Source organism: Oncorhynchus kisutch, linkage group LG5 (genome assembly GCF_002021735.2).
Source record: "Oncorhynchus kisutch isolate 150728-3 linkage group LG5, Okis_V2, whole genome shotgun sequence".
Classification (NCBI taxonomy): domain Eukaryota; kingdom Metazoa; phylum Chordata; class Actinopteri; order Salmoniformes; family Salmonidae; genus Oncorhynchus; species Oncorhynchus kisutch.
Genome location: NC_034178.2, coordinates 29450626 through 29465442, shown reverse-complemented (window position 1 = coordinate 29465442; position 14817 = coordinate 29450626). Strand labels below are relative to the sequence as shown.

At 42.5% G+C, this 14817-nt stretch overlaps 2 protein-coding genes across 4 annotated transcripts in view; both read right to left on the bottom strand.

Annotated features, from left to right (window-relative positions):
- Positions 1-6322, bottom strand: part of LOC109890863 (guanine nucleotide-binding protein G(i) subunit alpha-2) — a 150211-nt gene extending 143889 nt beyond the window's left edge. The window contains exon 1 of the mRNA XM_020482946.2: positions 5356-6322. Coding sequence (XP_020338535.1) covers positions 5356-5473 — 118 coding nt within the window. The 5' untranslated portion in view covers positions 5474-6322. The remainder of the gene's footprint in view (positions 1-5355) is intronic.
- A 1278-nt stretch (positions 6323-7600) lies between these two features.
- LOC109890862 (sodium-coupled neutral amino acid transporter 3) overlaps positions 7601-14817 on the bottom strand; it is a 59279-nt gene continuing 52062 nt past the window's right edge. For 2 of the 3 annotated variants that reach the window (XM_020482943.2, XM_020482944.2), the window contains 7 exons: positions 13143-13325; positions 12772-12851; positions 12259-12359; positions 11474-11598; positions 10781-10925; positions 10605-10708; positions 7608-10403 (listed from right to left, as the gene is read on the bottom strand). In XM_020482943.2, the coding sequence (XP_020338532.1) occupies positions 10299-10403; positions 10605-10708; positions 10781-10925; positions 11474-11598; positions 12259-12359; positions 12772-12851; positions 13143-13325 (843 nt within the window). In that variant the 3' untranslated portion in view covers positions 7608-10298. Of the gene's footprint in view, positions 10404-10604; positions 10709-10780; positions 10926-11473; positions 11599-12258; positions 12360-12771; positions 12852-13142; positions 13326-14817 lie in introns of all 3 variants that reach the window. The other variant, XM_020482942.2, reaches the window with a different exon arrangement.

Genomic DNA, 14817 nt, shown 5'->3' with positions numbered 1-14817 from the left:
CTTGTAATTATTGTAGTCAATTTATAAGTTTGCCTGCTCCCTTATAATGATCTGTGATAAAAAAAATATTTCAGCCACACCCATTGCTGACAGGTGTATACAAGCGAGCACACAGCCATGCAATCTCCATAAATCTCTAAGATCTGTTAGTAGGGAGCTTCATGAAATGGGTTCCATGGCCAAACAGCTGCACACAAGCCTAAGATCACCATGCGCAATGCCAAGTGTCGGCTGGAGTGGTGTAAAGCTCGCGCCATTTGACTCTGGAGCAGTGGAAACGCATTTTCTGGAGTGATGCATCACGCTGGGTTTGGCGGATGCCAGGAGAACGCTACCTGCCCCAATACATAGTGCCAAATGTAAAGTTTGGTGAAGGAGGAATAATGGTCTGGGGGTGTTTTTCATGGTCCAGGCTAGGGCTGTGGTGGTCATGACATATTGTCAAGCAAATAACTGCCCGTCTCATGGTAATTGACCGTTAATTAACATACACATTTAGCATCTCCAGGCATCCACGCACAGCCTACAAGCCACTGATGCAGACCTTTGGAACAGCTACATTTAAAAAAGTCGAATAAATTCATAGCCTACATAATCAAAATGAATCCATTATGAATTTTAGACTAGTCTTAAGAAACATGATATGAGGAAAATGTAGTCTATTTCAGAAGAACAGAATAGCATACTCCTTGTCCTTATGTTAAGCCCTGATCTGGCTATGCCATATGGCTGAGGGCTACACTAGTTCATTTAGCAGACAAGATTTGTTTAGAATTCCGTTGCATTTTATATTAATTTATAGTATGAAGAATACAATTGAACATAGCTAATATAAAATAGAAAGGATCTTTTCTCCAAAAGATTTTTGAGGGAGTGTGCACAAACTTCTATTCTGTGTTGAGTGGTTAACAAAGTAACAGGTCTTCCTATATGTTTAATTTAGAGTTATTTATGCAACTTTATTTGTGATTAAAAACATACACCCAAACATTCTCCAAAATTTCGTGGTATCCAATTGTTAGTAGTTACTATCTTGTCTCATCGCTACAACTCCCGTACGGGAGAGACGACGGTCGAAAGTCATGCGTCTTCCGAAACACAACCCAGCCAAGCCAGCCGCACCAATATGTCGGAGGAAACACTGTGCACCTGGTGACCTGGTTAGCGCGCACTGCGCCCGGCATAGGAGTCGCTAGTGTGCGATGAGACAAGGATATCCTTACCGGCCAAACCCTCCCTAACCCGGACAACGCTAGGCCAATTGTGCGTCGCACAACGGACCTCCCGGTCGGCTGCGACAGAGCCTGGGCTCGAACCCAGATTCTCTGGTGGCACAGCTAGCACTGCGATGCAGTGCCCTAGACCACTGTGCCACCCAGGAGGCCAATGTTTGCATTTTTAATACATTCTATGGCTGCATGATGCGACTCTAATGGTGATTTGAAAAAAGTTGCATGAAAGGAATGAGCTCTGCTTTGTGTCTTGCGCAGGCTATACCCACATCATCAGTCCAAATTTGTGGCAAAAGGGCTTAAGGACAACAAAGTCAAGGTATTGGAGTGGCCATCACAAAGCCCTGATTTCAATCCTATAGAAAATTTGTGGGCAAAACTGAAAAATCGTGTGCGATTAAGGAGGCCTACAAACCTGACTCAGTTACAAGAGCTCTGTCAGGAGGAATGGGCCACAATTCAACCAACTTATTGTGGGAGATTTGTGGAAGGCTACCCAAAACATTTGACCCCATTTAAAGGCAATGCTACCAAATACTAATTAAGTGTATGTAAACTTCTGACCCACTGGGAATGTGATGAAAGAAATAAAAGTTGAAATAAATCATTCTCTCTTCTATTATTCTGACATTTCACATTCTTAAAATCAAGTGGTGATCCTAACTGACCTAAAACATGGAATTTTTACTCAGATTAAATGTCAGGAATTGTGAATAATTGAGTTTAAATATATTTGGCTAAGGTGTATGTAAACTTCCGACTTCAACTGTACATGAGGTGCGCGACTATGATTTGAAAAAGGTCGCAAAAAAAGGGATGCACAGTTTCTTGCCTTACTGCACACATGCTGGGCGTCATTCACAAGTGATAGTTTAATATTGTCACCCATCAGATTGTTCTTGATTTAATATTTTCTTTACATATACAATATATACAGTACCTATGGAAAGTATTCAGACCCCTTGACTTTTTCCACATTTTGTTACGTTACAGCCTTATTCTAAAAGGTATTAAATATATTTTTTTACCCATCAATCTACACGCAATACCCCATAATGACAAAGCAAAAACAGGTTTTTATACATTTTTGCTAAATTATAAAAAAAAAAAATGAAATATCACATTTACATTAGTATTCAGACCTTTAACTCAGTACTTTGTTGAAGCACCTTTAGCAGCTATTACAGCATTGACTCTTCTTGGATATGATGCTACAAGCTTGGCACACCTGTATTTGGGTAGTTTCTCCCATTTTTCTCTGCAGATATTCTCAAGCTCTGTCAGGTTGGAAAGGGAGCGTTGCTGCACAGCTATTTTCAGGTCTCTCCAGAGATGTTCGATTGGGTTCAAGTCCGGGCTCTGGCTGGGCCACTCAAGGACATTCAGAGACTTGTCCCGAAGCCACTCCTGTGTTGTCTTGGCTGTGTGTTTAGGGTCGTTGTCCTGTTGGAAGTTGAAACTTCACCCCAGTCTGAGGCCAAGATTGCTCTGGAGCAGGTTTTCATCAAGGATCTCTCTGTACTTTGCTCCATTCATATTTGCCTCGGTCCTGACTAGTCTCCCAGTCCCTGTTGCTGAAAAACATCCCCACAGCATGATACTGCTACCACCACTTGCTTCACCGTAGTGATGGTACCAGATTTCCTCCAGACGTGACGCTTGGCATTCAGGCCGAAGAGTTCAATCTTGATTTCATCAGACCAGAGAGTCTTGTTTCTCATGGTCTGAGAGTCTTTAGGTGCCTGTTGGCAAACTCCAAGTGGGCTGTCATGTGCCTTTTACTGAGGAGTTGCTTCCGTCTGTCCACTCTACCATAAAAGCCTGATTGGTGGAGTGCTGCAGAGATGGTTGTCCTTCTGGAAGGTTCTCCTATCTAGCCAGCTCTAGGAAGAGCCTTGGTGGTTCCAAACTTCTTCCATTTAAGAATAATGGATGACACTGTGTTCTTGGGGACCTTCAATGCTGCAGAAATGTTTTGGTACCCTTCCCCAGAATTGTGCATTTACACAATCCTATCTCAGAGTTCTATAGACAATTCCTTCGACCTCATGGCTTGATTTTTGCTCTGACATACACTGTCAATTGTGAGACCTTATAGGTCAGGTGTGTGTCTTTCCACAGGTGTGTGCCTTTAAAAAATCATGTTCAATCAATTGAATGTACCACAGGTGGACTCCAATCAAGTTGTAGAAGTATCTCAAGGATTATAAATGGAAACAGGATGCACATGAGCTCAATTTCCAGTCTCATGGCAAAGGGTATGAATACTTATCTAAATAAGGTATTTCTGTTTTTATTTTGAATAAATTTGCTAAGCTTTCTAAAAACATGTTTTCGCTTTGTCATAGTGGGGTATTGTGTGTAGATTGATGAGGGGGAAAACTATTTTGTTTGGGGTAAGTTTCTCAAAAACAAGTGAAATCTGAAAAAGAAGTGTCTGGACCTTTCTATAACATGCCATTTACACATCAGAAATAGAGATTTGGCTGTAAAAAAAGAAATATTTTCCATTAAGCTACCCCAGTAACCCCTTAAACACTTTGCTTTGAAAAAGAAGGCCTTTCAACACAAATGTTTTGAAACCTTTGATTGATTGGAATACTTGATTGGTTAGAAATGCAGCCTTCTGCTTCTCCTGTAGACTGTATGGAAGACAACGCAGAAGAAACAGTAAGGACACATTGATCAACACCAGGTACACAAATTAGAAGAGAGCTCTGAACTCCTTCTGTGACCATGAGAAAAACGCTATGCGCTAAGCTACTAGGGTGTCTTGGAAGAGTTTTAGTAGTAGTGTAGGGCCTTGGAGACATTGTAGAGCAACTGCAAACTGAGATTCAGGAGAGGCGGGAGTACCTTGATTTCTTCATGGCAGTCACTGCATTTTTAGGTTAACAACTAATTTTGCAGGTGAGGTGAAAAAGACTGAAATTACTATCAATTTTATTTTATACGTTTGCAATTTTTACACCCAGGACAGGATGAGAGAGAGGAGGTTAGACAAATGATACAGCAACATAGAAGACTAAGAGACAGCAACAGAAGAGGGCAGACAAGAAAGACAGCAACAGACGACACAGAGAAAGTGATGGAGAGAGACAGAGGCGGGGTGAGCACAGAGTAGACTGTATCACTTAACGCCGCTCTATGGATTCTAATTACTGCATGGTGTGTGTTTTTGTGTCCGTGTGTGAGGGAGAGTGTGAGGATATTCTGTGGGATTCTTTAATCAGTTTGACTCTAAAAGACAGTTCAGAGTCTGTTTTAAATTGTTGAGTAGTATGAAGGTGTTTGGCAATACATTTTAGATGCACTGAATGTGCTCCAGAGTATAGAGAGAGACCCACAATAGCTACTGTAATTTATTAGTGGCAGCGTATGCTGTGGTAGGTGGGAAGGTGCAAGTTTGCAAGTTACCTGAAAAATATCTAATCTCTCAATGTTTTAATCTCTCAATCTCTTTTAATCTTTAGCTATTGAAATTTCTTTTTTTTTGCCAGGGGAGGATGCCCCCGGAGGCCCCTACTGGCTTTGGGTTAAACCCTCAATGTCTTAAAATCCTAGCAACTACCCTGCTGTCAATCTGTAAAATTCCTGACAAATCCCTGTCAAAATCACTCTCCAGCATACATACTGGTTGTGTAATAAAGCTGTTCTGAACATAATATTGATTGACTTGATGACTCATCCATGTTAATTTTTACCTAAGCAGATTCAGAACCACATTGATGAATGAATGGACTTGATTGAAATATCTGCATGATCGAAAGCTCTATTGCACTAGGATAATTGCTTTTGGTTCCCTGCTACACGAATTATGTTATTTATGCAGCGTTGGCAGAGAAAGCTCAGCATCAGAAGACAGTCGACCACACAGCAGTTTACGTAAATAAATAAAAATGTGCGCGCTGCTGATTAACACCCTACCAGGTGGTGATGGATTTGCGATGCTTGTTTGGTGTATGACAATTAAACCCATTACGCTACCACATATCAAAATTGCGGGAAATTATAATAAAGAGTTTGAAGCACTCAGCCTAGAAACAGAGCTCAACAAGGAACGCACACTGGCTATCCGTCCATCCGGACAAACAAAGGATTGAGAATAAACGGCAACCCTTACCTAGTAAGAGCAGTTTTACCTCCCTTGCTGCCTTCTCTCCATCCTCGCGGAGATTTTTATCAATCATCTTTGATCTCTCCACAGCAGCTTTGTCTTCTGCACTTAATGTACAACCCATGTTTCCAAAAGCACGCGCGCACTGACGGCCGGCGCAAGGATTCTTGAACGATTTCGTCTTGACTTCTGTTTGATATGCCTACACAAGAGAAACGGTTATCCAAAATACTTGCCGGCCCGTTCAAGAGACGTGATTGTGCGAATTTGCTATACTAAATAGAGGATGTCTAGTTTTATGGCACGCATAAAATGTCCAGAAAAAAGTCCGTCCTCGGCTGCGTTATTCTGAGTGATGTAAACTAACGTTCCATCAATATATCCTGTCCGTCGCAGAGCAATCTTCTTGGAGGTCAAAGAATGCCGCAGAAAGTTGCAGTCAAATCTCGAGTGGCTACGCGAATTGGTTATGTAGTGTTGACCGTTTATAATCAATATGATCAATTCTGACAGCCTCGCTGATACAATCAATCTTATTCCTCGTTCCTACGTTTCTTCCGACCAAGTGAAGGTAAGGTGGAATCCAATCACATGGACGAGCGACTGCGCTCCCAGACTCACCCGCGCAGTCAAGTAAACATAGCTATCCAGTGGAAATCTGGAGAAACTGCTGGTGCACTTCAGCTGCCAACCTGCCGCCTGTTTTCTAAGGGGATTTGTTGGCACCCTTTCTGCTCCCAGTTGATATGTGACGTCGTAGATCTTTCACAATTGTTATTGTCTAACCACCCGTTGTGAAGTTTTCTGCAGAAATGCAATAGGCCTACTGTATTTAAATGTCCAACGCATCTGTTTGTATCTCAATATCAAATCATTTTTGGGTTGTTTTCATTGAAATTTTTAAAAAATAAACCAAAACAGCTTCTTCGAAGGGCAATTTATCAGGCAAGAATTTAGCAAGGACTGTCTGGGTGTGGTCTGACTGGGGAAGGGCGAACTGAAAAATAGCTGTTTTTGGCGGAGAGGTTTAGAACACATTATTTTTGCTCTATTAACTAATTTATTAACTAAATGACTGTTTAATAGGCCTGGTTATCTAGGAATCCAGGTGTTTCTCTCTCCAGATAACTAAGAAATGTGTGCATATATGTAAATGAACATGGGATGTGATGACAATAAAACGTGTGCACTAGCTATAGACTGCACTAAAAATAGACATCTCACTTTACATTAAGTGGCCTACAATTGTATTGTAGGCTAGTTACATAGGCGTTATAGAGTGTAATACAGTGCAGGCTAATATATAGGCTAATGGGTACATTGATGGATTTTGACAGTGTACTAAGATAAGTGTAATAACACAAACAACATTTTAAACTGATGGATGTATTCTTCTTGGTTTCTTTGGTATCCAAACTATTCACATATGATTTCATATTCAAAAGCCTATTCATGAACACACATTTTATAACATCACTAACTACTTAACAAGATAACACCCTTTCATACTGCCATCAGCTAAGAAATGCTCTGTTGAAGGGACCCTCAAGCTGATTTTAGTCTGTTTCATGTGGGCCTACAGGGAACAGTTTGTCCTCTCCAAAATTGTGTCGTTTTTAATAGTGATTAAAGAAGATTTATGTTTCATATGAATGACTACAGTGTCTGAAATGTTTGGATGGTGTGAGGGGGTTTACTTGAGCCCAAAATACAGCATATGACCTCTCAAGGAGCTTCAATTGCCCATTCATCTGAGAATAGTAGCAGGAGTTGAAAATGTATTAGATTTACACTGAACATGGCACTATACGTTGGAACATCAAAAGGGAGCATGTTCTTTTCTGTACTTGCTCTACTGAAGCATCTGAGAAGACACATTCTCATAGCACAGCGCACAAGACTACATTATGGAGTGGTTTGTAGTGCCCTCAAGTGTTGGAAATTAGTAACAATTCTCTTGACACGAAGGGAAAATCTGACCTAACTGGAATCTGCCCAGAAAATGCCCCCTAGTTGTCCCATAAACATTTGAGTTGATATTACCTGTACAGGTTAAGCAAGGATTATCAGTAATGATCTAGGCCAAGTTCAGCTGTGCAGTAGTTCCTCTGGTCTGCCATGCTGGTCAAGGCAATGCTGAACTTCCGCTAGATTATTATACCCCTGTCCGTGCGTAACCTGTACAGGTCCATGGATCATGGAGCAGGAACACTTAAGAGTAGCTATACAAAGGACATAAGTGACACAGGTGTAAAAACTTCTACAATTGTTTTTTAATTGTCAGACTAAAACTGTCCCAGCTATTTACACTATACAAGCTAGATATGCATCAAGAATATAAAGGGTTTACATTTATATACATTATTTATATAAGCCGCTTTATAAGCCCAAAATTCATATTATAACTTGTTATTCACTCACAGTCCTTTAATTTCCTTAGAAATAAATTGCAAAGGTAAAACAAGAGCTACAACAACAGGTTAACTGGCTGGCATAGTTTGGGTATAAGAGAAAGAGGCAAAATGTTGAGAATGTTGCCTCTGACATTATAATAGGGGTAGCAAAGCTCTAAAGTTGAAGAGCAAGGTCTCTCAGAGAGAAACAGTTAGGTAGTAGCTAGATATGTAGACACAATCCCAGACAGAAGAGGCCTAATCCCAGTCTATGGCAAGCTGTTGCCTCCTTGACTGATCTTGACCAGGCATTTATTTTTACCACAATCACTGCCTCAGCAAGACCAGGAGAAATATAGGGTTGAGTCAGATACATGCAATAACCTTTTAGCCGTTGATGAGTAAAAGAAACAGCTCAATAACATTCTATTGATTACAAATTAAAAATCAATTAATGTACACAAGAGAAAGCAACACCGGCTGCAGTGTTTTAGAATAAAATAAGAAAGGAACCATTGTCTTACATACATTACGTAGGACTTGCCAGGATATATTGGAAACAATGTTATTACAATGCTATTTATGTTTTTTGAGAGATACGATGTCACAGTGTTGAATGTTGCACTACACAATTGAGAAGCCTTAAGAAGGGGCATTGCGCTATCGAATCAAACTAAATCTAACAATCACAATTCACTTAATTGTCAAACTGTACTTGATCACAAGAGCTCACTGTTAGAGACCAGATATGTTTTGGAAATAGAGCCCAAACATCAACGTATTATGGATTGAATATCACAGTAGTTACGGTAAATGAATGAATTAAAATCAGCCAATTACCAGACAGACTGGACAGGTGACACATCAGCTTTCCTTCACTAAAACGTCAACCACAAGATCAATCACAAACAAGTGGAAAAGAGATATTAAAATACAATATAGAGTAGTTCAACAACATGGACATGTATGTCACAACTAACACATAACTAAAACACGTTTCCTCCATATTTTGTCATGCCAAAAACAGTAAGCTTAACCATTCGTAGTAACTGAAAGGGTTCACCTGAACTGTACTGAATTTAAACAAGGGTTTCCAAATTAATTGTAGAAATATAAGTATGAGTGAAATATGTGCTATTAGTGTTAAAAAGGCAAGTTTAAGTTGTTGATCTTCATTTAAAACACAATTGATCATAAAATCAGTCAATTCTGTATCTAGGATGTCAGTTGATCATCTAACTAACATGAATGTAAAAGGCTCTATATGGTTATTTTCTTAATCAGCTCAGTGCCCTATAGCTCACCTCCTACACATTCAACTGTCACCTAAACCCTCCAATATGCAAAATCATTGAATATAGACTGCGCATACCATCTATAAGGTCTATCAAGATACCTGATCATATAGTTAAATACTTTGTTCTGAGGTCCATTAGCTCACTTGTGAAAAAAAAAAAAAACATGTATATAGCTAGTTAAATAAATATACATTACTGTTTCAACGAAAAGGCTAAGTGTGTGGTTGGTTGAACGCCATGCCTCCATTATCTGAGTGTACTGTATGTACCAGGGATACAGCAAGAGTTAAACACCATAATGCATCATGGGACATCAGCCTGCACTGAGCCCAACAACCACAAACCACATTCAACCTTAGCTTTGGCACATACAACAGCTCAGGCTAAATGCACTCTTGTGAGAAAACATGGGAAAATATACTGTATCTTTGTGTGCTCGTGCCAATAGAATATTTGGAAAAGCCTACTACCCTTTGATGGTTAAGTTGAGTGCTACTGGCACAAAGTGATAGACAGGATACAAAGACAGCCACAGATTCTTTGTTTTACAGCACTCACCTAATCTATAGATGTCGCTATTTCTTCTATTGACAAAATGTCCGATTTTCTCATACAAAGATGCCAAATGACATGTAATGTATAGATCATGTGCTTTCATTTCCTTCCTTTACATAGCGATTCAACCATATCTCCTATCGGTGCTTCTTCTGCACAGCACTAGCTGCAGTTGACATGAATTAAGGCGTCGGAGGGAAAGAAACAGGCTGATGGAAAAGAGATAAATAAGGATGGGAGGATGGATGAAGGGAGGGAGGGGGGAAAGGAAGGGAAGCCATCGTGAGTTTCTTCAGGATTTTCCATTATGGATGGACTAGGATGCACTATCCCACTCATAAATAATACACATTATCATGATTTTAAAAAAAGACCATGTCTAGTGCTGATGATTCATATAAAAGCACTCCTCTGTGCAGGGCTACATACTGCGTTACTGTAGTACAGACTGTTTTGTCGGAGTCTTTAGTCTCAAGAAGACTGAAATGCTCAGTATGGTTTTAGCCAGCAAGTTGATTCTGTCTTCCCCTCCTTACCCCAATCATCTTTGTCCCTTAACCTCTAACCCTTGCTCTACCACAGAGGGGATAGTGCATCAATTACACGAAACAGTTCTAAAAAAACACACACACTCCTAGGCATCCCCTCAAAGCCCCTGCCAGCCCCTTGCCGACCCCGGCCTGCACAGTGCAGAGGGCGGCCTCTAGTGGCCACCACCAGAGTTGCTGCTCCCCGTTGTCCAATCAATGATGATGAAGCTCAAACTCATGATCATGAAGGCGACCCCCAGACCAGCGAAACACGCGGCCTGGGAGGACAGAGGAAACACCATCATTAGAATGTATTTTAATGGGGTAACCATAACATTACAGTAGCCATAAGGACACAATACTAATCCTAAAGATCATATTACAATTATCGTGGAGAGGCTTGGAAAGATGCCATCACGATATGGTGATTTAGCGTATGGCTAGGGTGAAACGGGGGAGAGGATGAGATATGTGCTCACCAGTATCTTGGGGATGGAGTGCATGGGTTCCTGCTCCTTAGGCACAATGCGGATGTAGAAGATAGCAGGGAAGATGAAGATCAGACAGGGGGCAGATGTGGCACCTGGAGGAGGAAGAGGATGGGTGAAGGACAGGGCTACAGTTTACACTCCTAGGTTTAATCTGTGCAACTAACCGATAACGCCGAAGATTCCCAGGATGTTGGGGGCGAAGATGACCAACATGTTGATGAAGGAGAGTAAAGTGACGGCAATGGCCACGTGACGAAGCCAGTTAAACGACTTACTGGCGAAGAACATCTGATTCAGAGCCCTCCGCACCTGAGGGGATAGATAGAGAGTGAGAGAGAGAGATGGAGAGGGGCAGAGAGAGGAGGGAGGGCGGGAGCGATAAGGAGGGGAAAGGCACAAAATTTAAGGAATCTGTGAGCTGCTCTTAGAACCAACAGGGGTCATTCCACTTCAAATGAGCATCTCAATTCAGCAAGCCACGACACCCATCAGGGTAGCCTAGTGGTTAGAGCGTTGGACTAGTAACCGGAAGGTTGCAAGTTCAAACCCCCGAGCTGACAAGATACAAATCTGTCGTTCTGCCCCTGAACAGGCAGTTAACCCACTGTTCCTAGGCCGTCATTGAAAATAAGAATTTGTTCTTAACTGACTTGCCTAGTTAAATAAAGGTAAAAAATAAAATAAAATAAAAAATCCGATTAAGACATGAGGAATCCAAATGATTGGTCGAAAGCCACCCAATAACCCCCCCCAACCGCAGACCCCACGCCAATCCCACCCCAATGACTAGTATACAATATCAGTTCTCTGTCATTTAGAGGAGGAAAGAGGATATAGTGGAGGGGGGTGTAACTTACTGGGAAGAGCACAATGGGGACGGTCAGTGTGACAGCGGTGAGGACAGCCAATCGCACGCACAGGATCAGCGTGTCATAAGGGTCGATCCTGCTGTATGTGTGCAGCAGCTCTGTCTCAGTTTTACCTGTAAAGGTAACGTCAGGGGGAACGTCAAGAGGTGCAGTATTATACACTAAAACCCCAGACTAAGCCGTACTTGTGTTGACTGAGACATTGATGTCTGCCGTTCCTCATTGAAACGCATAATCCAACGTGTCACAAGGTATAACATAATAGTAGTGTAGTGTGCAGTACTACATAATGACCACAAGGGAGAGTTATGCTCCTACTTCCAATAGACTGAGGCAACTGGCTGCAAACAAGTGTTTGGGTAATAATAATATACTATTGTAATTTCCATTCAACAAAACTGACATTGCAACTGTTCAATACAATAACATTCAATATGTTAATGAGGGCACAGGGGAGTATCCCGAAAGGATAGAATGTTTCTGTTCAATACACAGTGCGGCATTCGTTTTGTATCTTATGCATGCTAGCTTGTTGCAAGTCACATTTTAGTTTCGAAACAATGTCGCTTTGCAACTCCACCCATTCAAAATACTTGATAGGTTTCCATCTAGATATTCAACCCACATTAGACTACCTTCCGAGGAGAACCTCCCCGGGTTTTCGAACGTAACGTGAGAAGCCTGGGCCTCCGAGGCTACAGCACACCTAATCATGAGTACGGTATATTTCAGGCAGAGGAAAGGGCATGGGGTAGTGAAGTGAAAGTGCTCACCGTAAAAGGTCAGGTAGCCGAAGAGAGCAGCCAGGAAGTACATGGTGTACATCACCAGGATCGAGAGGTTGGAGACGTGCTGCATCCTCCTCTGAGTAGGGCTGGATAACACACACACACACACACACACACACACACACACACACACACACACACACACACACACACACACACACACACACACACACACACACACACACACACACACACACACACACACACACACACACACACACACACAGGTTAACGTCACAGCCAGCACTGACAATCCAACGGCTCAGTTGGTGCTCGCAACAAGGTCTTGACGGGTTTGAATCCCACATGGGGCCGCATATACTATATACACGCGTGTCATGCCATTCCATTCGCTCCACCCGTTATTACGAGCCGTCCTCCCCTCGGCAGCCTCCTGTGATACACGCGGGAGCCTATGAGCAGAGGTTTCGTGCTGACACTAGGGAGGAACTGTGTGGAGAAAGACGGCGCAGGGCAGGAAAGGGCAGGCATACTCACTTGCGGAGCTCAGTGTAGATAGGCAGAACCTCAGGATGACACACAAAGGCAAAGGCCAGGATGGGGATGGTGTACGCGGTCTGTAAAGGAAACACACGCAAACGCCCAGTGTTACCATAGACCACCGACCTACCTCAGAGGGGCTGCTCATTGACTCATCTACTAGACTTACATGGCCTGCACCTTTGCAGTACATAGGTGAGCAAAGGCTGCATTTAAAGTAGTACCCTATTCCCTATGTAGTGCACTACTTTTGACCAGCTATGGTCAAAAGTACTTTACAACACAGGGAATGGGGTGCCATTTGGGACACAGACAAAGTGAACGAGGGTAATGGTGAAACATTGGGCCTCGAGTCTGGTGTGCTGTACCTGAGAGTTCATGGTGAACATACGGGCACCACAGTGGGAGTCATCCATCTCATGTACCAGACCATTATCATGGGTAGCATGGTTGTCAGTGATGTTTAGGTGAATGTCTTGGTGAGACACTGTGTGATTGGCTGCCGAGAACTCCTCGAAGGGACAGGGGATCTGAAACTTCTTATAGATCACCTGCAGGGAGAGCGAGGAAGAGGAAGGAGAGAGAGGAGGAGGATGATGAGAGAGAGGGAGAACGAGAGAGAGGTAGGATACACGTTAAGCAATGCAGCAACAGGTCTCAGAGATCAGTGTCATATGAAGAAACAGGAGGACTGGGACGAGAAAGATGGGGAAAGAAGGAGGGAAGGAGAGATGAGGAGGGAAGGAGAGGGAGTATCACGGAGCCCAGAAAAGCAATTTCACAGTAGATTAGAGTGAGTCAGTCTCTAAGGACTTTGGTTGAGCTCTTTCCCTTTGATGTGTTTACTGCCATCAACACAAAACATTCCCATTCATATATGAAATACCTATGAAAATAGATACAGGGAGAGAGTGGAACCGATAAGGAGATCTGAGTGACAAATCACATAAACCTTTATCCACAGATGATGTGAACTGACTTTTTAAAAAGTTCCTGTATATAAACTCAGCAAAAAAAGAAACATCCCTTTTTCAGGACCCTGTCTTTCAAAGATAATTCGTAAAAATCCAAACAACTTCAAAGATCTTCATTGTAAAGGGTTTAAACACAGTTTCCCATGCTTGTTCAATGAACCATAAACAATTAATGAACATGCACCTGTGGAACGGTCATTAAGACACTAACAGCTTTGTGTCGACCCTCCCACTCGGTCTTTCTCTTTGCTCTTGTTTTCCTGATTAGGATGTCGGTGGATGGAGCCGGGAGGGTCGTCAGCGATATGGGACACATCTGGGCCCGGGTGTGTCCCAGGATAAATACACCTCTTCCCCATTCATTGACGAGACTCTCTCCATACAGACACACTGTTAGATTTTGGTTGTGGCATGGTTTTTGTGACAGTTTTGTTTGTTTGCTTGCTTTGGCACCTTTCAACACCCCTCACTATCACATTAAAGCATGCAACCACTCACTTACACTACTGACAACACACACCAATGTTAATTGTATTTACGTTACTTCAGTTAACAAATATATTTTTTGTTATTCCGAATCTCCACGTTGTCTGTGTCCAGGGCAATACATTGCAATGTCTGTAATGTAAGACACCTTAGACAGCGCTACAGGGAGACAGGACGGACAGCTGATCATCCTCGCAGTGGCAGACCACGTGTAACAACACCTGCACAGGATCGGTACATCCGAACATCACACCTGCGGGACAGGTACAGGATGGCAACAACTGCCCGAGTTAAACCAGGAACACACAATTCCTCCATCAGTGCTCAGACTGTCCGCAATAGGCTGAGAGAGGCTGAACTGAGGGCTTGTAGGCCTGTTGTAAGGCAGGTCCTCACCAGACATCACCGGCAACAACGTCGCCTATGGGCACAAACCCACCGTCGCTGGACCAGATAGGACTGGCAAAAAGTGCCACGGGTTTGTCCCACCAGGGGTGATGGTCGGATTCGCGTTTATTGAATGAATGAGCGTCAAACCAAGGCATGTACTCTGAAGCGGGATCGAATTGGAGGTGTAGGGTCC